This window comes from Pavona decussata, unplaced genomic scaffold (assembly GCF_977016875.1).
Source record: "Pavona decussata unplaced genomic scaffold, jaPavDecu1.1 SCAFFOLD_233, whole genome shotgun sequence".
Classification (NCBI taxonomy): domain Eukaryota; kingdom Metazoa; phylum Cnidaria; class Anthozoa; order Scleractinia; family Agariciidae; genus Pavona; species Pavona decussata.
The window spans coordinates 4,246,172-4,272,961 of NW_028145638.1; the positions used below are offsets into that span (position 1 = coordinate 4,246,172).

Consider the following 26,790-nt stretch of genomic DNA (forward strand, 5'->3'; position numbering starts at 1 on the left):
TGTAATCAATTTCGTTTATAATTATTGCAGAGCCGTTCAAACTAAAAGGAACAATATCGTTTCAGGCTTTTTCTTTATTATCAAGAAAGTGAGTAACCTGGATAAAGCGCCCAATGAAATATTTGGAAGTCTTTAGTACAAAGAAAACCTCAAGAAAAATCATGGGCTTTGATTGGTTCCCCACTACCAAGCAATGGTTCATTTTCGTGCAACTTTGGTGGTAAAAAGAAAGCAGAGTTCTTTGGCCGGAATCCTTCTCTTAATAAATAAATGCCGATTTCTTATTGAAAATCAAGGGTTGGCTACCTTAACAACAAAATAAATCTCGTTATACACGAGTTCATGGCACCCGACTTGATTCCGATTTGTGGTCAGGACTGTCTTGTACAGATCTCTTCATCAGCTTATTAGTATTGTCCTGAACTGAACTGCACTAAAATTACGTACCACTCAATTTCGTAAAATATCTAAAATAAAGGACCTTGAAGCTTGTTACACTGGGCAGCACTGCAGCCTCCAACGAAGCACAACGACAAACTCTTTCTCCATTCTATACTCGCCCCGCCTGAAGCAAAGAGTAGAGACCAACAAACTGCTCGGTATATTCTCCGTCAAGACACTTTGTAGCTCGCCAGTAAAGCTCCCCAGCGCTGCCCGTCTTGCCACTGGGATTCTCAAGTTCAAAGCGAATGTAGTCCAACCACAGATCTGATGAGAATAAAAGGAAAAGACGGCGAGCAATGAGTCTGTGTCATCCTTTAAAAAGATAGCAAGGCGGAATGAAATAGCCCTTGTCAGTGTACAAAGAAAGTGGTTTTTTTGTGGATTTTCCTTCCTTTTGTACTCGCGAAGGCGGGACCAACCACTGGCTATAATTTGTTTGTTTACCAAAACAAAATTCCGCTCGTATCTGTATGGGGCCAATCCCAGAGATTTTTTTTCTGGCGGCCCTCAACTGAATAATATGGTATAGCCTGTGCACAGCCGTCAGCTCCTCGAGAAAAACCCGAGACAAGCGCGCTGTACGATTTTTTTTCTTGGGCAGCGGACGACTATAAACAAGCAAAACTTGGCGTCACAAAATTGCGCATTCAAAAATAGCAAGTAGCCGGAGGGTGAAGTGCTGGTTCATTACAAAGTGCAGCATATGAGTTGAGCTCGTTACTTCATCAAGAGTTCCCATAAGGCCATCCCCATTTTTCTCCGTTAACCGAATGTCCGTGACTCGTCCCCGCGCGAGGAAAACGTGAGCACGGAGAATGACGGGAAGTAACCCCACGCGGGCACCAGCTCCTCGTGAAGGACAAGCGAGACGACTGGGAACAACTCAAAAGTTGTTACACTTAGGAGTGGCGTACAAGTTAAGAAAGAAAATGAAAAATTCATCGTCGTGCGTTCACGTTCTCCACAAAATTTTAAATGTGGTCATTTCACGTTGTTGTTTTGCAGAGGACCACAAAGGAATGTACCAAAATGTAAAACGCACGTGCAGAGCGATTGTTTTTGCTCATTAAACAAACCTATTGTTTTGCGGCGTTGTCGTTGCCGTCGCCGTCGTCGTTACTTAAGCTCCCTAATAAATAAAGGGAGGAAATAGAAACCAGGAGGTTTAACCGAGCTCGTGGAAAACCGTGTGCGATATTCTATAGCGTTAACTCCCGTTATAAGGGACACCTTTGACCCTTTTTTTCCCTGTTTTGTGGACGTTAAGGAGTTTTTCAAGGACAGGATTTCGCCTTCGTGAGCGAATGAATGACATAAAAGGGGATTCAAAAGAGTTTTCGAAGGTGTAATATTTCTATGTTTGTAAAGCTTGAACAGCTGTTGACTGAAGCTGAAAATATTAGTCCTCGAGGAGAAGCGTAGTTGAGTGGTTAAAACTTTTTGGCCTCGGGGGGGGGGGGGGGGGATTTGAACATGCCTCGAGCACATGGGCCCCACAACAGTTGAGAAAAAGAAATCAATTAATAAAATTATCAGCTTACGTTGTTCATTTCCTGTGGTTTTTCGTTGTGTACATGTGCATCCAATTTGATTGACGCGACAGCACTGTATTCGTGTACTGAGCTGGTTTTTGCGCGAGCGTATCTGAGTTATCCTGATCAAATATATCATAAACTCAACGAGAAAGCAACTCTTCCACGAAACCGTCTAAACACACTTCAGTTACACGATCGCTTTGAATTCGTTCCTCTTCACCTCTTTGAAATCAAAATTGACTCAAACTAAAGCTGGAGAACTCCTGAAAAGATTGGGAAATGCTTCCTAGGCAGAATTTCAAGTCACTTCAAGGGACACATCTTGGTGTTTTTCGTCACATCTGCGGCCAAATACCACAGCGCAGACGCGTCAGGTTTACGCGCCATGAAGTGCAAAATTTTGTCTGTCCTCCCCCCCCCCCTCCCCTTTCTCCAAAGACGTTTTCTTTGTTTCACATGACAAATTCAGCAAGAAGAAAAGTAATTTATTTTAACTGACACTAATGCTCAGACTTATGTTGTTCAGATTAGTCGGGCATTATTAAAAGAAGATTCTGTGCGGATTGTGGGCCATATCCGATTGTCTTTTGTTTGATCAAGCTTTGTGTGCTCATGTTTACCCACGGCTGTTGAGATAATTTGTTGATAATGTGTCAATCGAGGGGATTCTTCAGGACAAAATTTGTCGGTAACTTTGTTTTATAAGATTCACGAGTGAAAGAAGAATTTGGATAGAGTACAGTAACAAACGCAGTAAAAACCAACCAACCGAACAAACAAACAAACAAAAGCAAAAACATTTGAACTGTGTTAAATGCTCGACTCAGTGAGTTGGCGCTAGGTGTCCGCTATAACGATGCGTAGAGATAGTTTGTCTAAGTAAAACGTCTGTGACGGTTGCCGAGGCTTCACTCGCTTGCTGAATAGCTCTGAGCTTATTTTGAGAGACACTATAATTACTATTAGTATATCTCTCTTGTTTGGTCAAAAACGGCCAAACTTCACTTTGAGTCGACCGAACGACGGTCGACTCAAAGTTTTTAGCAACCAGTAACTGAATAAGTCTTTAGCAATTTCTCCAAAATACAAAGGAAGAACTTGAAAAAATTGGCTATTTTTTCAAGTTGTAATCCATTTCCATCCAAGTCATCCGCAGCAAAAGATAATAACTACTAGCTTGTGTATACTTGTAGGGTAATTGTTAACATTACTAAATTGTCATTTTAACATTTCCATCGATACAAATTTGCTCTTTTTTTGCTATTCAATGGCATACTAAATATCGGTGACATTGCTTTTTAAGGACGGTGCCTCCAGATAACTGAAGAGATTATTTTGCGCAGTTGCTTACTATATGGGAAAATCAAAGCAGATCTTAGCAAGGGATATTGCAGTCCAATAAGAAACATTGGGGATAACCACACATTCTTCCGTCAGGGATAATTAAACAACACTGATTCTAAAAAGCTTTAAAATACATAACAATGCCTGGAATTTTTTCCAAACTGAAACTAAATTATCTCTGAACAATGCGTGGTTACCTCCAATCAATAGCCTTTGCTATGATCTGCTTTTCCCGTATGTTCAAAAACCGCACAAAAACATACCTTTGTTTGAGTTGGCACCGTCCGAGTTTCTTGGACCATTCCAAGATGCGCAGACGGTGTGCGCAATAGCAAAAGGAGACAGTCCTTGCGTAATCAACGATAGCACCACTTAAAAAAGGTTAAGTGAAATGGGAGAATGAAGCATAACTAATCCGATTACAACTGGCACCCGCGAATTTGTGGCATGACGGAGATAAGATTAGGCTCGCTAAAAATATTATTTTTGTTGTAACAAAGGGCGACTGACCTTGTAAGTAATACAAATGTTTAACGGCGTTAATCGGCTTTGTTAGAAAACGGCTAAAACGAAAGAATGAAAAACAACAAAAAAAAAAAATACAAAAAAACCTCAAAAAAAAAAAAAAAAAAAAAAAAAAAAGAAAACCGGAAAAAAAGATATCAAGGTGAAATACCTGACGTGAAAATAGCGACAGCTTTTGAATGTGTGCATGTTTAACACTGTATGTGATTGGAATGAAAATCTCGGTTTAAGCACTATCTCTTTCAGCCTTTAGCAAGTAATTTCTCGAGGAACAGCGTGTTTTTCAAAAATTTTCCAACGATCTCGGGAGTTAGAGCCATGTGTCTTCCTTTTCATATTTCTTGCGATTCATTTTAAGTGAAGTTTAAGTAAGTGCTAGTGACGAAGTTCAAACTATAAGCTGGTTAGTAACTTTCCGCTTCTCCAGGTCAAAGTGTAAGAACGCCCATTCGCATTACGACGATGTTGAACAATACTTTCCTGTGGTATTGTTCGATTTTTCATTTTCCCACGTAGAAATGCAGAAAATTTATCCAATTTGATTCTCTTAAAAGGTCAATTGTGTTTAATTCTTAACGCGTCAAGGTAGAGATTTGGCTCAGCCTTGGCTTATGTGAAATAAGTCTGTTTTGACTACAGTATGGTGTGAATTTTTTTGGGATTTTAATTTTTGTGATTTTCTACGATCCACAAACCAAAAAGATTCCTTGAGAAATAATATAGCATTTAATCAAAACAAACTGTTGCAAAAAAAATCGCACTTTCACAAACAAATATAGCGTTTTTAAGAACTACTTCAAGCGAAAAAGCTGAACAAAGTTTCGATATCATAAACTTATAACTATCGACACACTATTTGACTTTCACTTTTAATATTGTTTGTTCTTCCAAAATGAAGAGTTTAACAATTCCTCTTTTATTTTACTGACTCCAGCGTGTAAAATCGTCTTGTTTACTGAAATCAGAAATAAAGCGTTCGAGGGTCAAGTTGTTTATTATCAGTTGGAAGGAATGAGAAAAATCACCGGTCTTTTTAAAGATAAAAGGGATGCCGAAATAACTTTCTATTAAGGGATAATAAACATATTGTTGGTTTTTCTATTAAAAGGATCTTTAGACGGAAGCAAGATTAATTATAGAAATTAATGAAATACGAAAATCCCTCTTGGCGGTTACAAGGATTTATTTTATTGACTAATGTTTCGCCGTCCGCCTTAAATCTTGTGGGGTTCACCTAACTCTCTCTGCGAGAACGAGAAAAAAAGAATAAATTATTTTTCTTGCCCAGAAAAACATGCCGGGGATGTTAAAATAGCTTCAATACACAAAAACATTGAAAACCTGGTCTTCACTGCTGTTTATGGTTCACAAGCAGACGAGACAGGAAGCGTTTGGCAGCAGCCGGCACACTGTATTTGCAAATATAGACGGCGCTTAAAAATGATGCCAAAGAATACATCTTAAACAAAATATTCTAGAAATATTTTACAAATCTACAAGAACGCTCTATCGAGTTGGGTTTCATCCACAGTGCCAGAGATTGTGACTACATCACACGAATCAAGCTTTTAAACTGACAAAAACAATGAGTCTGTGACCGCAATAACTGTCATGTAACCCAGCGTATTTTTACTTTAATTCTCTTGTTCCCATTCATTCACCTGGATGGAGAGTCCGTGAGTAGAGGGGAAAGAAGGGCATTTTTTCCACCAACATATATTACTTGCCGTAACCAGGTTCATCCCCATTCATACCCAATCCCTTTAAATATCCCCCAACTAGGACCGGTAAAACGGCAAAAATCTATCAATTGTCTGGGCGCGGCATATACCAGAGTTTTGCAGTTGTGTTAGCACCTCTCCCCACCATTGCAGGCAATTAGTGAAAGCTAAGTTGCTATTACTTCAATTAAAGTTCAAGTTAAAATCAGACCAAACGGTTAAAATCTAAAACTCCACACCATATGTTAGCCTCGATCGACTAAAAAACCGAACCCACTGGTGCCTTATACACTTATATATCCTTTTGCTCTAGCTCAGCCACTCTCCCCCACCCCAACCACTCTAAGGTTTCGCACCTTACAACCATGAATTATTCTAGAAATTGGCTTTCCAAATCCCTTTAGGCTCCTTCAGCGATTTTAGAGAGCCCCGAGATATTTCAGTTTCTCATACAGAACATAAGGACTGACCATAAATTGATGGTGTAAATTAATATTTTTAGATAATGCTCAGGAACTTTGTACAAGTTGTTTGATGGGAGATTGGAATTGTAGTGTAGCATTTTCAGGTGTGTAGAGACCATATAACCCGCATGTTCGCAAAACGTCTTCATTTATCAGATCTCTCTGTAATAGGAACGTAGCACTCTTTGGTGAAATCTGCGCGCCACATCTGACGCTGTATTGCAGATTATATGCTCCAATCTATTTTTACTAGCGTAGTCTTTAGAATAAACCCTACAGAACGTGGCTCAGAAGTCTCTTCCACTCATCACACTTCTTACAGGAAGTGATCACGACAAAGGAAGGAAGCCGCGCCTACTTCTGGCATCAAGCTTGGTTCCCACTAGGGACATAACGATCACAATCATAATCAAAGGGCAGTCAGTTTATGTCGCTTATGTCTTAGTGAGGACGCTTCAAAACATAAGTCAAACGGCGCTTATGATCGACATAATCACAAGACAATGATCGATCATTTTCTTATTATTACGTTTGTGATTACGTTCATGTCGCTCTTAGGTATGTTTTCCCACAGGATTATGTTTGTGATCGGCGTGATGTTTCTAGTGGGAACTAAACCTAAGAGCATTAGATGGACGAGCGTTAAGCATGAGATTGCAACTCACACTGAACCAGACATAAACAAGGTGCTTAAAATGCGTCACATTAGTTTCTAGAAGAAATTGGCGCATTGTGTAGATGAAGATAATTAATTATAAACTTTCTCTGACGTCAGTTTTCTTTTTATGGCCAAAAACACGGTGCAACTTGTGCTAGTCGCATGAAACTTAAGAAACGTTTCCGGAAAAATCCACCACAACAAAAACAGGTTGTACGATAAAAAATGGCTGAAAAAACATACCCCGCAAAGGTTATTTTGTTTTCCCTTTGTCGCAGACTACTGAGACGTAGAACTCGATTCTCGTTTCTAAACCGTTTGCAGGCCAGCTTTGAAAGAATTGGGAGATGTCCACAGCATGGTATTAAAATAACACCACGAATTTCTTTTTTTGCCTATCGTAGCTGCCTTTAACCAGTTAAATGCTACAATAAAAAGGATTTTGTTGCGTACAGCACTCACACAGTTTGCGGTTTCAATAATTTCGTGCAAATGCATCTGTTCCAAATAAGCTTTTAGTACTGAATCTCCCAAAGGGGTTCAGGGCTCTGGACAGGGCTCCAGGGCTTCAATACAGAAAAATCGTAGCTCTACGGCTCCATGGCTTGACTCCGGGGCCCCATTTAGCCAGCATTTTTGTCCGGGCTCCAAGTAAAGAATGGCTTTGAGATTCGGGCATATCTGTTACGTTATGTCGTTAAGAATGCGGAAAAAAAAGGTCGGCTAGCATTTTCCCAGGCCAAAAACAGCCAGTAAATACGGGGAATAAGAATCCTTTTCCTAGAACTTTCTGCAACTGAAATTTTCAGTTAAAGCATCCGAACAGATCACACTGTATAAGCTCACAAGGCACAAAACTGGAAACACAGGAGATGACATTTTAAGTATTTTGCTGACATGTTCTTGTTGGGTGCTCCGAGTCTGCTTCAGTTGCCGTTTCCCCTGCTTAGAAAACATGCTTTGAACTTCATGAATACTTAATTTCACCTGGACAGCTGAAAACGTTAACAGTATAATGAAACAAGGAAACGAGAGGCAAAGCCAAAGGGGTCGATTTGACCGATACATAACTCCATCACAAACCACAAGCGCGCTCTTCGTACTTGCCGATAATGTCCGACTACAGGGCATATATTAGACACCGTGATCTAAACTACGTGAAGAACAGAACGATATAAAGTTGACAATTTCTCACCAATGATAATTGTTCCTACGCAAACATCAGTGAACGCGCGCGGCCATCTTTCAGTCACGAAATTACCGCTAAGTAACATGGGTCAAGCAACCGCCCGCTTGTTTTTGCAGAGGACAGCAAAGAAATGTACCAAAATGTAAAACGCACGCGCAGAACTATTGTTTTTGCTCATTAAACCTATTGTTTTGCGGCGTTGTCGTTGCCGTTGCCATCGTCGTTGCTTAAGCTGCCTATATATTTTTTTGTGACGCACTCTGATTCGTAGTTTCCCCAGTTAGTTAGTTAGTCAATTGATTGACTTTTGTCTTTCTCGCCCTTCGCAGGGCATCCAAAAAGCAAGGAGATGAGAAGGAGGAGGACGAGGACGACGGTAACGGCAAGGAACAAGAAGACGACGCGTAAGAAATGTTTTTCATTTGCTTTAGAACCTTTGTGTGGCCCTCATGGTAATATTAATGCACATGTCATCAGCTTGGGCCAACCAGGACAATATATTGGGGGCATCGATTAGATTCTCTGCCCCAGGGTACTGGAGAATTCCCTAGAGTTTTTTTTAAGGACAAGCGCCCGACCCATTCTCCCTAAGTTAAAAAGAGTTTTAATAAAAACTTACCAGGTTGAGAGGTTCCGAAATGGTCAACCGCTGCTTCGTAAAGATCACGGACGCGTTTTACATTCGGCTCACCCTGAGTATAAGGCAAACAAGAAAACAAATGCTGTTCAAATCAGGATGAGAATAAGACAAAGCTGCTACAACAACAACAACAACAACAACAAACAAACAAAGGACAAAACAAAACAAAACAAAATACGGCTAGCACATAGCTTCCAAAGGACTGACTTTAAAAATGTAAGCGCCTGACTTTTGCCTGGTTCAACAGACACTTTACGGGATTGGGTCCTATTTTTTTAAACTGAACTTACCTGTTTGAGTTCTAAGCCAATGCATTGTCGGAAGAAAGATATCGTCACGGGTGGGGTTTGACAAAGCCTACAAAATAAGAGAGTACAAGAAAGTTACTCCAGTTACCAGTTAGTTGTCAGTTTCCTTACAGTACAACTTTAAAAAGTAATCAAAACATAACAAATAAACTTGAAATAACTCTTTTCTATACCAGAACTGAGATATAATCGACAAATTTGGTCCATGCGATCAAAGGTTTAATAACAGCTGTTTTACTGTTCGCTGTCAGTTAGCCGCACAAAAAAGCGTTTTGTTACTAACACTTGCTTTTCCGCACTTTGTACAGGTGCCTTCAGCGCTCGCAACACTTGCCTCGCCTCTCCTGAAAGCCTGGCTACGGTCAGATTGCTATTAATACTGCATTACATGTACTTGGAAAGAAACAAACAGAAAGATTTTGACATTAAACCTTTTGTAAAGTGTCCTGGCTTTTTTGATTCCCTTTGTTGTGGCGGTCCATTCAACATATTTCTCTTTCATTGGTGAACTCACATCAACACAGGATTCCAACGAAAGCTGAAAAAAGGAACAATAAGCGCAAAGTTAAGGAGACCCTCTTCATTAGGAGACGACAACTAGATATTTGTCACGTGATCCCGTGGTAAACAGGCTGTGCGGCTAACATAGTCATAAAACGCTCTAAAAGTTTACCGTCAATTTATCGCCGACGAAAAGAATAACATTACAATACAATGTATGTTTAACTTAGAGATAAGAATTAACTTTGCTGCTCACAACGAACATGTTTTTTGCTATGTACTACGATCCCAATCACTTTAACTTCAATTAAAGGCCATTACGTGTGACTTCAAACAGTCTTATCCGCAGACTCAAAAGTTAGAACCACCTTGTACAGCATAATAAACAGCGCCGCAGAAAAGTACTGCTCAGAAGCTTTGATTTGGTTGGTTAAGGCCAAGTAATATGGGTAACATTTCCTTGTAACTTGTCGCGCAACAATGTTGCATTGCAAGTTGTGATTGTTTGCTGCCCGTATTACCACTCTCGCGCGCGCGCAACAAATTTTCATACGCTGTTTCTACTTTTTGCAACATGAAAATTTGTTGCGCGCGGAGGTGGTAATACGCGCAACAAACAATCGCAACTTGCAATGCAACATTGTTGCGCGACAAGTTGCAAGAAAATGTTCCCCGTAATACTTGGCCTTTACAATTTGGATTTTATCCTGACCTATAAGTTATAAAGATATATTGGCATGTAAACAGCACTACGGAAAGCACTTCTCAGTAGCTTTCATTTGAATGGTCACACTTCAGGATTTCACCCAAAGACTTTAAAATTAGAATCGCCTTAAACAGCATAATGCACTTGATGAACATTAACATTATCATAGTGAGAACTCATCGGTGAGAGGGAAAGATTTTTAACACCTTAAAACACTCACTTCAAACACAGCCTTGACTTCGCTTGGATTTTTCTCGATACACCATACAAGCCATTGAGTCCAAAGTGGCAGCGATTCCTAAACAAGTAAACAAAGCAATCTGAAGTGCCAAAGAGGAATAGAGTTTTCAGAAGTCAGTTCACATTCTGGTGCAAGTTCCAGTCTCCTAGCTTTCCAACACCTGAGCCTACAAAGCCTAGTAAGCTGCATAACCCAGCCTGGTAAGTCTAGGTGTTTCTCAAAAGCCCAGATAACTTACTGCACCCATTAACTATACCAACTAGTTTTGTCAAAACCTTTCTTTACCGATTGGTGCCAAGTTTTAGCAGCACTAATTAAGAAATGGAAAAATTTAGCTTTCAAAAATATCAGCAAAAAATCTCTACATTGTAGCTATAACAAATAATTATTGTAAAAAGAGTTGAGACACTCTCTGTTATTGGGTACTTTTTAGACACCCACTTAGGTTTTACTTGTCCCCCCCCCCCCCCCCCCCTTCCCCCTTAATTTGCAAATATCATATTCAACCAAGCAAGCCTCAACATTGAAAGTGAAAGGGGGTGAGGGGGCTTGAAGGGTATCACAAAGAGTGCATTATTTGCTGGAAATAGGAAAAATGCTGAGAGTGTATCATTTTTTTTGCAACTGCTTGTAGAAATATTTGGCACCAAAAATAGTTTTCCAGCCTGGAAAGTTATTGAGATTTACGGGAAACAACTCCCTGTCTACATGTATGTGAAATGATTGCATAGTCAGTTCTTTGTCAGCAACAAGTCTTAAATTTCACTGTTTCAAATGATTTTTTATGACGATGGTAAAGTGATGTGAATATTTGTTCCTACCTTGGATTCCACACATTTGATGGCAGTGGAAAATTCACTGTGAATGTTTTCTATTTTACCTGGGAAGTGAAGAAACAACCAATATGATAGATTTAGTAAATATAAAAATACATGACCTACAGAGAGAAAGTCTAATTCACAAGAAGTTTGAGTTACATGTATCACCATGCTCATGACTGATCATTACTATGCAAAAATGGTAAAAGCAGGTCATTACCACGACTAAGCACTTTCAATGTCAGGAAATCACTCCACAGGCTCACTGATGTGTTAAACTGCTCCGTTGCTTTCTTGCACATGGATAATGCCTGCTTCTTTTTCTCTGCTTGGAGCAGAACACTGACCTGTAAAAAGACAGTAAAGAGGGTTAATAATTTGCTGATACAATTACAAGCTTAAGGCTCATATTCAGTTCAAAAAACTGCCAAACTCACAAGTGACGTACCACAAATCAAACAAAAGGTGTAAACTTCTGGAGAAAAAGTAGATGAGAAAGAAACATATATATCACAGGTTTTTACACCGAGTATTGTCCAATCGCCAAAATGATGAAAAAAAGAAGGTAAATAATGTGATACTCTTCTACACATTGAAACAAAAAGGTTAAAAAAAACCCATCGCTTTTTGTCAAAGTTTTACAGCTGCTAATCATCATGCATTTCCAAGATTACTCTTAGCTGTATTTTGGGCTATATTTATTTAGTAATTATTTACTAATAAAAAATCCATTAAAAATAATATTGTTTCAAATTCTTCCAGGTAACACAGCCAAATAATGAACATTTTTACCAGCTTAGTAAAAGGTAAAACTTTATAAAAATTGAATTCTATGCCAGCTAGAATTAAAAGTAACCAGTGTGACTTTCAATACGGAACTTTTACAGGATGGTGAAAAAACACAAGGAAGAGTGTTTCATCCAATTTCCAAAAACAGTTTAGAAAAACAAGGGGCAGCTGAGTTTTTTTTAACCAGTTTTGGTGGGGAGGAGGTAATACAAGTCCCCTAAAAAACGGCTGCATGGGAGGCTAACTTTGATGTGTTTGGAAATTGGATGAAACACTCTAAATCAAGTGTTTGATATTGCTTCTCAAACCATTAATAATTATTCTTGGAGACAATCTGTGTTTTATGGATGAGTTTGAGAAACGTATTTCCAACTCACCCATGTTTTGTAAAGATTCTCTGTGAGATGATTTTCATGGGCTGCTGCTGAAAATAAGTCTAACACAATTTTCTCTCGCTGCAGAGGAAAAGATAACAAGAGATTTGACATTGCATCTTGAGATATACATTGATGTACATTTGCAACCACACAGTATTATTTACAATAGACGAAAATGTACATGTATTACAAAGTTTCTTTCCTTAAATAGCTATGCATCAATACATTTAATTTTCCATTGGAAGTATTGATCCCACAATGTCATCAGCTTATGAATACTGTGCATGCATGATAATATTATATCATGCTATTCACAGCTTGCTTTGAGAAAGCTTCTTTTACAGCTTTAATTTGATTAGGATAAAATGTTCAAACCACTTTGATTTATTTTCTTTTGTTCCATGCGACTGAGACAAAGGTAATTAAAATATAATTTTGTTAACGATAATAATGATTAATCAACCTCAGTTTGTTATTGTACAGCTGTACTTGGTGATTAACTAAATTGGATGACTGCTGTCTGCATATAGTGGGAATCTGTTTTGTCTAAGTACTAGTGCATGCTGACTGAGTACAATGTACAGGTAACCAAAGACCCTGATTGATAATTAATCATAAACTTGTTTTAACAAAATTATACACCTCAGTAAAATAATTGTATAAGTGCACTGTAACTTGTGAGATGTAAAAAGCAACTTCCACTTTGGAGAAGCTACCGATAAAAAGATACAGATATTATTGGTTGGGTTCCCCAGCCATTTTGGTCCAAAAAACATTATTTTTTTTATGGTATAAGTGTTGAATATTTTGATCTGATATAGAGGTTATAGTTACAGTTTTCAAGTATATGTCTTGCCTTGCTTCAAAAATGGGACTCAGGTTGTATAAAAAGATATAGTATTTAATTATTTTGACATGAATGTCTTAGAGTAACACATTCTCTGCAGGCAAAATTTAATTTCTATGACATTTAACTGTACCCTCTCCTCCTTCTAAGCAAGTCTGGATCAGCGGCCACTGCTCTTACCACTATCACTTTTTTCTAAATTCTAGTGCTCAAGATATCAAGATTCTTCTACAGCACGAAATGCAGTCTGATCAACAAATTATGATACATGTACAGGTGTTATAGGACTGAGTGGAGAGCAATTCAGACTGTTTAAATAACACAGATCAATGTTTGCTACATGTACTAATGTCTTGCAGGCAACTAAGTACATGTACAGTATATGATCTTATCTGCAACATGATTATAAAGTGTTGCTGTTGTTATTGTTAGGTGTACATTTACTTAATGATGAACTAAATTGGACGACTGCTGTCAGTCAGTACTGAGATCCAATTTGTTTCTTAAGCACTAGTACAATGTATATGGGGGATTGTTGCATGTATACACTGTACATGTATGATTACAGACTGAATATGAAGACAGTCACTGGCATTGATATAAATTATTAGTCAAAATTATGGGATAAACATAACATTTTGGACGATGAAAATACAGTTAAGTTTTATTGAGATCAAGGTTGAAAAAAAAAAAGATTGAAGTGCAATAATCACAGCAGTCGTATTACATGTACATGTACATGTCCAGTACACATTGTGCTGTCCCAGAAAATGTCCATACTCCCCCACAAAAGGCTTTTTGTTTTGCACCCCCTGTCCCCCTAGGAAATTCCAGTTTAGCTTCATACGTTGCTTTTAAAATTTTGACTATTAAGACCCCCCTCCCCCTAGGATTTTCTGATGACCTTCCATGGGGTGGGCATGGATTTTTTTCTGGAACTGCACAATTTATAACAAATACAGTACATGTACACATACTTCAATATTACTTGGGTATGACAAATATAATTATGTAGTACACCGTCCTGGTCAAATCTGGATTCTAATAACCAATCAGAAGCAAGATCAAATGTTATTTACGATTCAACAAATTTTTAATTTCTTTTATTAAAAGTGAAAGAATTTAACAATGAACCTACTCTTTTCCGCTGGTTTTCAGAACTTTCACCCAGTAATTCCATGAAGGCTCCTATGTAGAACTCCCACATTTTATCTGTCAGATAAAGCAAACATAACAGTGATTTTCATGTACATCTGCATTTGCCTTCTCTTTTTTCAATCTTTCAATTAAACCTTCGTTAACATGCATTTCTTATATGCAATGTGAAAAAGCTTGTAAACCTGTTTGAACTTTTTCCACAGCCTCCTTAAACAACTTGTTCATCTCTGACTCAAGTTCACACCACTGGTTATCTGTAATAAATTACAAAAAAAAAACTTAATATGCATTTAATGTACACTTGCTTCAAAAAGATTAATGTTGCCAGGTAAGACAATGATATAAACCATGAACAATGTGCCCCAATGGCTTTCTGGGAAGCATTTATTAAATAAACTACAAACTTATTTCCATTCTTACAATAAAAGTGTGCCACATTACACTACGGTACAAGTTTCAGCTGCATCCTGGGCCCATTGTTCAAAGACTGATACTGTCAGCTTAAAATTACTCTTTGAAAACATTTTTAATGAGTGAGATGAAAACCTGTTAGCTTTTAAACGTTGATAAGCGTCAATCAGCTTTTGAACTATCAGGTCCTTGAAAATAATTGTGGAACAACTTATGATGGCTTGATTGTTGACACCTCCTTTAAGGGGACACTTCTCTTTTGTCCTGAGGGTGTCCCCTTAAGGACGGTGCCTACTATTGTTACTGCGCATACGTTCTGCGCATCTCGAGATACTCGGGTTTCCTATTGGTGGTGCCTACTAATACAGGGATAATTTTGCACGGTTTAAAACTACATGTATACGGAGAAAGCAGAACTTAGCAACTGCTTTTGGTATCTCAAAAGAAAATTAGGGGTAACCATGCATTTTTCAGAGATAATTAAACTTTAATTTAGGAAAAAAATCCAATACATTGCTCTATATTTTGGCGCCTTTTAGAGATATTATTGCTTAATTATCTCTGAAAAATGCGTGGTTACCCCCAATTTTCTTTTTGGATTCCAAGAGGCCTTGCTAAGATCTGCGTTTCCCGCATAGTCATAAGCTGCACAAAAATACTTTGGTATTAGTAGGCACCGTCCTTAATGGAGGTTTCACCTTATATAAAGTAAAGCAACTGTGAATCAGTGCATAATAACAATGATGCAAACCTGTAATCACTGCTGATCCTTTCTTTACTTCAGTTTGTCTTTCAGCCAAGGGCCGCCGAGCCACTAAATTCCGCACCTCTTCAGATGTGGGAAAATCTTCTAACAGACTGTAATGAAATTTAAGTTTCAAGTTTAAGTTTTATGACACCTTTACAACACACTTGGGCAGAGAAAAGCAGTGGGAAGCATATATTTGTACCTAAGAAAAAACAACAGCACAAACAAAAGGTCTGCAATGTTCAACCAAACTGTTAATCCAACAATAACATGTATATCACTTCTGTATGTACACCATCTGGCCTCATGACCATGATTAAGCTCTGGCTTTGTATTAAGTAAGTTCATGAATTCCTGGCTACTGCATGACCTTCTTTGAATGATCTAATTAGTTGGCTGGAACCTGGGATAAATGAACATGAAAAATCAAGGGGGAGGGTAAGAAAATAAACATGTCACCTGTTGTACACCAAATCACAGCCTTGTTTTGTATCCTCAAAGAGTTGATATACTTCAATGAAAGATATTCTGAATTTTATATCATCTGAAAAGTAAATAAAGTAGAGGACAGGTAAAGAAGAAAATATTTAAAGCCTTCTAGAACAGACACCGAAGATACAGGGACCATTAACTGAAGAGGGTTAACCTAAACATCATGAATTTGTAACTAGATTTGAAGGATAAACTTCATTTTAATTATAATTTTACTTTTTTGTGCAGCTTTGTCTTTCAACAAAATAGCTATTCAGTTGCAGCTGAGTACAGTTGTCTCAAATTTATAGAAAAAGATTAAGAATAACAGTAAATTATGAGAATGATGTATTATTCTAGGAGGCCTATAGTTAATAAGCCCCCGGCTTCTATATAGGCTTCCTAGCCTTTAACACATTTAATGTTGTAAATAGTTAAGTATGAACATTGTAATAGTAAGAATATTGTGTGTCGTCTATAATGTATTTATGTTGTATTTTTTTTGGTTAAATATGGCAAAAAAAACGAAATGAATCGATTCTAGAAACTGACACAGGCATACTCGGAAAAAAGAAATCTGCGTGCTCCTATCAGGAGTCGAACCTAAGACCTTCCGATTACTAGTTCGGATGCTCTACCACTGAGCTACAGGAGACTCGTGGGAGCTAAGGCCATTAAAATAGGTTTGTGGGACAAATATCCTACATACTACTAGTAAGGATTTAAATGTCGAACGTGTGGTAAATGAAATAAATGTGATGGTATATTTCCAGCCTGGTGAATGAATGAGAATGGTGTATTATTCTAGGATTTAAATGTCGAACGTGTGGTAAATGAAATAAATGTGATGGTATATTTCCAGCCTGGTGAATGAATGGGAATGGTGTATTATTCTAGAAAGTGGCATTAGCTCCCACGAGTCTCCTGTAGCTCAGTGGCAGAGCATCCGAACTAGTGATCGGAAGGTCTTAGGTTCGATTCCTGATAGGAGCACGCGGATTTCTTTTTTTCCGAGTATGCCTGTGTCACTTTCTAGAAATAAAAAAAATTATAATACATCATTCTCATTCATTCACCAGTCTGGAAATATACCATCACATTTATTTCATTCAACCTATAGGTAAGAAAACTTAAACACAGAAATGGTGTTTATTTTACTGTTTCCTGTACCTGGTATGCACTCTATAGCCTTTTTATAAACAATTTCAGGAACTTTTCCAGCTAGAAATTCTGGAGTCACTACTTCCTCTTCTTCCTCTTCCTGGACAATGACAAAAATGAGAAAATAGTTAAGTTACAGTGAAGTCTGGTTAAAATTCTCAAAAGATCTATCTCACAAAATAGAACTATATCTTGCAAGTATGTAAAACCATGGAAAAGATGTTGTATCATAATGATTCCACTTCTTTTTAGCAAAAACAAATTAAAATACATGATTTAGTGTCAACAACACGCAGTGGTCAACTGGATAGCCTGCAAGCAAGATCTGTATTTGTTCTCACGTAAGACTTACACACCGTCCAGTCTTCTAGCAGTTTTTGCTTCGCTCGCTGCATGCGCCCCAAATAAAATAATACCGCGTGAGACCTCAGTTAGAGAGCTAATGCCCAACTGGCAATGTAATACAGGATCCTACTTTGTAATAAAAATTAATGCTGTTCCATTTTGCATGTTCTCTGCCTTTAAATAATATTGTAAAATGATGTAGTGGTAGAATAATAATTATTAATAATGAATCAATGTTATTGCATGATTGCAGAAATATGTACACCAAGTAGGTAATAATTTTTGTTGTGTTGTGATTTAAACATTGTTTTGGGGTGAAAATTTCCAAAACAGTTTGCTCAAAATTTTCTATGATAATTTCTAGATTTTGCTTATTTTGAATCTGGAAGAAGGAAAATCAAATTAACAGTTACTTTCATGAAAGAGACCATTGGTCATCATGGTAAGAATATAATAACAATTAAAATAATCGTTTGCCCCATGATGTAGTAGTATGAAGTCTTTATTAAATCAGTCACAACATACATGACTTTACAATCAATAACCAAATACTAGTGGTAGTATTTATTATTACAAACTTAACTTCAGCCGTAGTCTGAATACAGCTGTAGTTTCAAAAGAGCATGTAATATTTTCTTCACAGTAGTGTTAAGTAGGTTTTAGTACATTAATTTTACCTGTGGTTCTGCTGCTTCTTTTAGACCAAGAATTGTTCTTCTCTTTTTAATCTAATTTGAAGGAAACGTTTCATTGCACATTAAAATTAAATAAAACACTTTCATTTAAGTGTCAATGGTACATGTATCTAGCACAGAGTCCTAATAATATTATTAGGGACACTATTCAGATCAAACAGTTCAATAAATAAAAAGAAAAAACACAATTTTTACTACAATCCCTTGTAAGTGACCACTCAAAGAATTGAGAAAGAAGACTGCTAAGTAGAGCAGGTGATAGTGTCTTGAACTAGAAACAAAGAAATTTGGTATCAGTCCAGGTAGCTGATTCACCAAGTTGGTTGGTCATGAGAAGATCAGAGGTTGTTACACAAGGTTTGTCTGCAGTAGATGAATTTAAAGATCAAAATAAAAATTTGACTGATGTTTAAATTTTAACTCACTTTTTCGACATGCAGAAGTTCCATTCTGAAATACTGCAATAAAATAGGTTGCAAAAAATTGATCAGACTTTGTGTATCATTGCGTCAATACTGTGTAAACGTAGAGTAATCATATTAAAATATTAACTGTAATTCTATGGATATAGTGTACCTCCAGCCAAAGCTGTTTTGATGAAGGATTCACTCGCAGTCCTCTTTGTAACAAAGTTCTGCTGTTTGGAATGTTCTTGTTTTCTTCAAATTCCCACTTTGCTCCCATTATCCACAAGTCTGAAATGAAAAAGTTATTTATTACATTGGCCTTATTGAAATATTGATAACAAGCTAGACTTATCACAAAATACAAGCAACAAAGCCACAAAACCTATTAATGACAAGCAACAAAGTTGTGATACCCACACTGTAAGAAACAAATTAAGCTTCAAGCCGTTACCTGAGGTCATTATAATAATAGATCATTACTGTACCGTTCAATAAAATGCAAACCCTGAACTTCAAAACCCTGCAACTAACAATTTGCATATTTTACTGCCATCTATCACAATTATGTAGACAACTGACTGACTGCAAAAATACTGTAACCAACAAAGTGGATCGAGATCTGCCAATTCCAACATTTGAATGTGACCTTTTGAACCCATGGAGCCAAACATCTTAGTTTTCTAAGAGGTCCACTGAGCTGATAATTTGACAGCAGTGGAAAACACAGCAGTTAGTCAAATCTTGAACTTCAGAGTCAACATGTTATGGAAAGAAACAGTAAGTGCAACAAGATCTGAAACAACAGCATTTTTGGTTTGGCATAAAAACTGATACATGTACATTGTTATACATGTAGGCATCACTATAAAAATTATCATCAAAACCAATTAACCACTGTCATCGTCATTGTAATCATCACCATCATCATTGCCACCATTTTTGCCAACACATGATCGACAGTCATCATTTATCATTAGTGCATAGATTTATTCAGCAACCTACAACATGTAGGTTGTAGCAACCTGTTCTTTACTGAATGCTGTTTTTGTAATAATATGAAAATAATACTAACTTGGTTTGTCTGGATGGTATTGCAAGACTTTGGCAAAAACTTTTCCAAGAACTTTTGTACTCCCCTGGTAAAACAAGAATGAATCAGGAGGAAAGATCAGGATGAAGAATGATAAAAAAAAAATTATTGGCAAAGTCATAAATGTAGTATTCATCAAATGCTATATTCTCAACTTCTTCTCACCATGTGTTTACAGAATTCAATGTATTGTATCCAAAGTTTGATGTCTCCCTACAAAGATATGTATGAAAAATAGTGTTCAGTATTTTGAGAATTCAAGTATACGTGTATGTTAATTACATCTGCAATGTAATATTGTCCTTGTGAACAAAGCTGTGTGTTTTAGAGAGCTCAACATGCATGTAGTGTCAGCCTAGCTTGTGTTTGCGGGTTTCAACAAGGAATAAAGCAAACCCAAAACATCATAACATCTAGTACACTGAACATTAAAAAAATGTGCACATGTACACTAAGAGTGATAATTAAATAATTTCCCTTGTGCTTAGAGTTAACAAATTTCTTAATATTAATTTTTGTCATAAATATCACTCAAACAACCTGTGTACATGTAGACTATACTGCATGTAAACATTTTGTGTGAACCTCAAGAATAATCCACAATTCACATTCACTTACCACAAACTTTTTTAAGGCATTCTGCAAGAAGCAAAGAAAAGTCTTAGAAAAATACACAACATATACATGGACACTTGTTATTGATTAGAAATAACATCACATGGACAAAAAAAAATAATTATTCTGACTTGTGAACTGGATTTTCCTCTTTTTACATTTAACAGTAAGTTGATTTGAAAACAGAAAATTGTCACTGGGATAAAAAAAAAAAGAAACATAACGACATTCATTTAGGCATCGGTACTAAACAGGAGGTGTAAAATGTCTTAAAGAAATGTCACTTAGGGAAAAAAATCTGATATTATTATAAAGGATATGCAGTAACCTTTTGATGGAGTTGAGCATCACAGTGTAGTCTTAAATACCTGGAACAGGTTATGAATCCTTCTCATGACAGCTTGCTCTCCATGCAAACTCCTTTTAATACCAAGTCTCTGGATATCCGCAAAAAAAAAATCAGAATTTTCTCTAACTATTAATTTTAGAGTATTCCAAACATGTAATTGAAGGATTTTGGACAAGAGAAGCATAAGTGTATCTTTTGCCTTAAAATTGAAATTGCTTCAAATACACTTTAATTAAGCCCTATTTTGGTACGGAAACTGGTTGTCACCCAAGAAACTTAAATACATGTAGAAGAAAGATCTTTGCAGTTAGTACGCAACATAAGCAGTTGCGAAAAGGAAGCCTGAAAAAAAATTGAAAAACATTCAGGCTTGAACGGCATTCAAACCCATGACCTATGCGATGCCGGTGCAGTGCTCTACCAACTGAGCTATCAAGCCAACTGGGAGCTGGCGTGCGTTTCTAAAAACTCCCGAGAACTTTTCGGGCCCAAAAAGCTTCCCGTAAAGCTCCCGAAAAAGCTTCCTGGTGTTTCTCAAAGTGCACAAACTTTTCGGGCCCGAGAAAAGTCACGTCATTTCCCCCCGATAATTTTTGGGTGCTAGAAAGCTCCCGAAATGCGTTTTCGGGAATGCTTTTTTCAGTTAAATGGTTGTATTGCGTTACTATTATCAAGGAAAAAGTTATCTAAAACGAGAGTTTGAGTTAATTGACAGATACTGGGATAGACTCAAGCTAAAAATGTCTCAGAACCAAGAGAAAATTTCTGAAAATCTCACAGGTTTACATGCGTTAGTGCGCGCAAGAACTTCGTATAGATGAACTTAACGATTTTGTTGACTCCAACCAGTAAATTTACGAAGGTAACTCTTGCAAATCTGTTATTTCCAGTTGAACTTTTGAAGAATGACGACCGACAAGGCAAAAGAAGAGAAATTCGTACTTTAAAACCTTGATTTTGGAGAGATTATGGACCAAATCAAGACAACTTGATAGTTTCCTCACCAGTTCGCATATTGCCGAGTTTGATATGTGCGATTAAATTTTATATTTTAAGTGTCTAACGGACAATTAAATCTGTCTCTTTTAACGTAAATCGGTTGAGAAGGAGCTCAACTTCAAAACCCACAAATGTTCTGTAGTCAAATGTTTTCAAACTGAAATTGGCCTATTTACTCGCCGAGATTGCGAAAAACTGTAACTGATTCATGGCGCTCGATTTCATGCTTTAAGAATTATTAAAGCTCAACTTAAGCTTATTTTATTGTAAAATAGAAAGCTTTCACTAAGGATATAAGTCTTCATACAGTGGACAACGTTGGCCTAAGTTTTGTGTTGACTTAGAACATCTCGATCGCTTTAATCACGAACCGCAACCGAAGGCCTCATTTAAACAGTTATTACCACTCCCTGTTTGTGCATGCATCCATGGTGCATGGTAAGTAAGCGCTAGCTTAAGACACAGGCTACTGAAATTTATCCTCAGTGACTTATATCTAGACTTAGGTATCTCTTAATTTATCATTTCATCCTCAGGTAATGTAGAAAAAGTATTCGCCAAACAGGTTGTACAGCAACTTCGTAAAAGAAAATCAAAAACAACAACTAAAAAAACATGAAAGATACCCACCTTGTCTGATTCTGGAAAACTTTCATCAGACAATGTTAAGCTGCAAAATGTGATAAGCCATTTTCTTGCAGTACAACTTATTTCTTATACATGTATCAGCCTCCACCTCGAAATTTCGAGTTCATGGTAATGCAGTGTCCGAGGACGCTAAAACTTGCTCAAAACCAAAACTTCCTTTGACGTGTTTTTATTTTTGGGGGATTTGCGAGCAACGTTTTCAGTTCATTCAAACGAGTAGCCAATAGTGTCATGGAAACTTTGACAAGTCTTGACGGTTTGACAGATATATGGAATCATTGACGAACTGCAACAACGGTGAATTTGAAAGGTCAAGATTAAAATAGAAACCGAACAGTCTTCACGTTATGAACCAGTTAGCTCAGTAGTATCTGCGCTGAAATCTGTTTTTAGGAACAGCATTTACATGTAATTTAATTTACAAATACAGTTACAGTTTTCAGCTGGAAAAAAATTAAAGTTGTACTATAAAAAAACCGTGTTCTAAAATAATCTTTCCAGCTCTAACACGAAAAGAATCCCAAAAATATCGGGAGACAATTCGGGACACTTTCGGGTGCTCTGAGAAACACTTCTCGGGACCCGAGAAAAACACCCGAAAAGCGCCCTGTAATGTTTTTGGGCCCGAAAAGTTCTCGGGAGTTTTGAGAAACGCACGCCTGGTCATACATTTGTGAATTCATAATATACCCGTGAAGAATGAATAAAGGAATGTAAATATGTGAAACATATATTTTGAAAAGTGGATGAAAGATCAAATAGAAGAAAGATCCTCGCAGTTAGTACGCAACATAAGCAGTTGTGAAAAGTAAGCCTGAAAAAAATTCAGGCTTGAATGGGATTCGAACCCATGACAGTTGACCTCTGCAATGCCGGTGCAGCGCTCTACCAACTGAGCTATCAAGCCAACTGGGAGATCGTCATAATTTTATTGTGAGTTCGTAATACACCCGTGAAGGATGAATGAAGGAATGTAAATATATGAAACATATAATTTTTTTGAACTGTGGGTGAAAGATTAAATAGAAGAAAGATCCTCGCAGTTAGTATGCAACATAAGCAGTTGCGAAAAGGAAGCCTGAAAAAAAGAAACTTAGTTGAGAAAAATGCTAAAGAAACCAGGAATAGCCTATTACTTTTCTAGAAAATGCAATTAAGGGACCTGCACAAAGGAGATACTGATGCTCAAGTGGTTTCTTTTGTGTACAAGACTGAGCCAAGTCAAGTGAAGAATAATTGGTGGTTGTGAACACAAGAAATCAGTCAAGGGTCGACCTTACATGTATCTCTTTTTTATAGGTCACTTGGCCCATTTTCGATGTAATAAGCTATTTCTGATTTCGCTCAAAAAATAAATACATGTATGCAACTAAGTTTTTAATGTGCATGACAACCAGTCTCTGACCCAAAACAGGACATACAGTTGCAATTTTGATTTTAAAGCAGAAAAAATGCACTTACAGTATGCCCCTCTTGCTCAGAACCCCTTCAATTAGAAAGTGTAATGTTAAGAGTACTGAACATACTTGTAAATGTTTTAAAAGCCCTACCATTTAAGAAAAAAATTGTGATTTCTATCCAAATATTAAAGGCAAACTCTGTGACTTATACATGTCAGTGAGATTTGAACTCATAACCAGTGTGGATCACATGTACATTTATTTTGCTCTGACAAGCTGATCTCACAGCTTAGTTGGTTAGAACACTGGCAGATCCACAGCTGTAATCCAGAGGTGATGTGTTTGAATCCTGTCTAAGTCAAAGATTTCTCCTTAATTAATTTTGTTAAAAAATATCTCAACGTTTTATTTTAAAGTATATTTCATTGGTGGACCTACCAATTTCCTTTTCTTCTTCAGCATATCCAAGTTTATCTCATACTGTAAAATTAAAAAAGGTTAAGAAATAATGATACACAACTATGCAGTATCTAGAATAAAATTTTGAACAGTATCATATCTCTTGCTGCAAACATTTCACAAAGAAATCCATCGCATATCTTTGGTTATGGTTAGACCGTAAAGAAATTTACTTTTAACAGATAGATCAAATTACATGTACATACACTACACATTACAAAGACAGATTGAATAATTTTCCCATTTATCTTGGAGAAAATTACAGCAGGATCCTATGATGATAGCAAAAACAAAATCTGCATACTTTTGCAGGATCATTTCTAAAGCATTGCTGAAAGAAATAATCACGATTCAGCATAAAAATGTTTCAATTGATTCTCTAATAATAACCCAATTTTCACTTTTCAACTGACTTTTAACTACATGTACAAGTCATGTAAATAATATTATTTTGGATAAGGGGTTAGTTTCTAAAGAAACTGCGGTGCTGTGTTGGGGAGTAGAAACAAATGTTTGGTTTATCAACAGAGTTGCATTGATGAGTTAATTTGGCCACAATACAGAGATTTGAATGGTGATATTTCGAGCATTACCAAACATAATATTATTATCCTCTTTCAGAATGAAATATTAATTAAAAATGATAGTGTAGTCACATAAATCATCTTTTATATTAAATTATAATAATCATCCTATGATCAGGAATGTTACAAGTGTATTACCTGCATATATCTAAGAAAGTCTGTCTTTTGAACAATTCTTTTCTGTAAGCGGTATTCAAAGTCCCTCCTCTTTCTGATGATATTCCTGTATAACCACATTTTCAAAACCAAAAATTAGATTTGATTAACATTTAAATTATCCCTTTTAATGACTGAGTAATAAATAAGAAGATTGCAAATATTATATAGAAAAGAGTCTTCAGAATGCAGTCTTAGGTATTTCCAAAAGACTAAATTACAGTCAATCAGAATAGAATCCTTCAGTTTTTTTGTTGTCTCTTGACTCTTGCAAATTAGGGATATTGGTATCTAAGGGTGCATTTCTTTGGGAAAATCCAAATCCAGATTTCTGATCAAAGATCACTTGGATCATGGTGCATCAAAGGAACCAACGAATCCTTACCCAGAGTGAATTCGTTGGTTCCTTTGATACACCATGATCCAAGTGATCTTGGATCAAAAATCCCGATTGGGATTTTCCCAAATGAAAGAAACGCACCATAAACCTCACTGGATTACAAAATTTAAACAAGAAAGGAAGAGATTTCTGGTACATGTATAGCTGTAGTAAAATAAAGTTATTGTGAAAATCACCTATTACCTTTATAGTAGTACATGTAGCTATTACAGAAGCCTTCAGGATTGTAACTACCATTGTGCATAAATTTCCAAAAAGTACCCATATAACCACTCTGTTTAAGGTCATTGGAAGTTCAGTAAGGTTGAGGGGTATCTTTGAAGCCAAAATTATAGGAAGGTACGAAGCAATGTTGGAATTTCCAGAGGAGCAGCAGAACCAAGCTAAAAAATATTCTATGTATGGATATGGATATTTTCTGGAACAACAAACTTTGAAAGTAGGGCTAAAATTACTGGCAAGATTTCTGCACAGTCCCCTACACCAATTACATACATGTAACTATATATGCATTTTGTGACTCTATTCAAGCTTGACTGCTTGCTGTTTGTGTAAGAGGGTTAGTATGACAGTAGTTCATGGGGCTTTGCAGAAATCTGTGCAAATTATGTGCAGTGCAGCAGTTACGTGGGAATCAAATGGTAATTAAAATAGATTTTGCAAAATTTATTTGAAACTCAATTGCAAATACCGGTAAATCCTAGAAATCAAATTTGGAGGCAGTAGCTGTACTACTAAATTTTCATTTCCTTCTTGGATTTTCTATACACTTATGGTAGACATCATTCATAGGAAAATAGTTTATTTAAACTTATAAAAAAGTATGACCATGAGAAAATACCATTAGGTTACAAGCTCGAAGAAAGTCAAGGAACTCAACATTGTACGCAAAAACTCTACCGAAAATGTTACCAACCAAACGTTGGAGTTGTTCAGTCGACCACGCAATAGATTAGTCATGTCTTAATTTATAGCTGGTAGCCTAATTCAGCTGATCCTTTCACCAAAGATACATGTAACTTAAACAGCAAGCGCGGCCAAAATGCATGGTTTATTTTATGAGATTTCCTACCTGATTTCATCACTGGAAAACACTCCCATTCGTTCTAATTCCTCCAATTCGGGCACCATGCCCTCCAGATTTTGATGAACGCACTCTGCCATGTTTCAACTTTCGTTCAAGAAGAAACCAAGCGATAAATGTAAGCTTAGAAAGGGCAGTCGACCTTCTCTTCCACCATGTGTAATTTGTTTTCGTTTGAGATTCCGCTGACTGCCAACACACGTTTTATGTAGTATTAAATGAAGTGAAACGTGACTGACTAGAATGACTGCTGACTATCAATCCCCAGTGCTTGGCGTGGGCGAGGCCTGGGTCCTTTTTTAGCTAATTAAGAAATTTGTTGACGGTGCTTTAGCCATTTAGGTCCCTTATGTTTAGCAGTCGACAACTACTTAAATGATTTACAAAGACCTGTATGAAAAACTCGGAAACTTCACCACACTTTTGTCGATCACATCCAGCTCGAAACATTTGCGCAAACCCAAGGACTTATCTCTCAGCTAACATAAAAAAGACAAACGCGT

At 36.9% G+C, this 26,790-nt stretch overlaps 1 protein-coding gene and 1 non-coding gene across 3 annotated transcripts; both read right to left on the reverse strand.

Annotated features, from left to right (window-relative positions):
- Positions 1-26,452, reverse strand: LOC146458501 (U3 small nucleolar RNA-associated protein 6 homolog). 2 transcript variants are annotated; one of them, XM_085090644.1, is made up of 23 exons: positions 26,276-26,452; positions 24,786-24,870; positions 24,043-24,084; positions 20,577-20,645; positions 20,212-20,232; positions 19,759-19,806; positions 19,576-19,639; positions 18,673-18,791; positions 18,522-18,554; positions 18,079-18,129; positions 17,066-17,156; positions 15,884-15,968; positions 15,438-15,534; positions 14,448-14,523; positions 14,246-14,319; positions 12,261-12,338; positions 11,315-11,441; positions 11,098-11,156; positions 10,256-10,333; positions 9,260-9,366; positions 8,811-8,877; positions 8,500-8,572; positions 1-708 (listed from the first exon to the last, which is right to left on the reverse strand). In XM_085090644.1, exons 1-23 carry the CDS (start codon positions 26,365-26,367, stop codon positions 551-553), a joined length of 1,794 nt encoding a protein of 597 aa, XP_084946770.1. In that variant the 5' UTR covers positions 26,368-26,452; the 3' UTR covers positions 1-550. The 2 variants fall into 2 exon arrangements, with proteins under 2 accessions (XP_084946770.1, XP_084946769.1); XM_085090643.1 differs by having other exon boundaries at positions 14,448-14,519; positions 15,428-15,534.
- Positions 23,032-23,111, reverse strand: Trnaa-ggc (transfer RNA alanine (anticodon GGC)). Its single transcript has one exon. It is a non-coding gene; the product is annotated as a tRNA-Ala (tRNA).
- Positions 26,453-26,790: the final 338 nt, after the last annotated feature.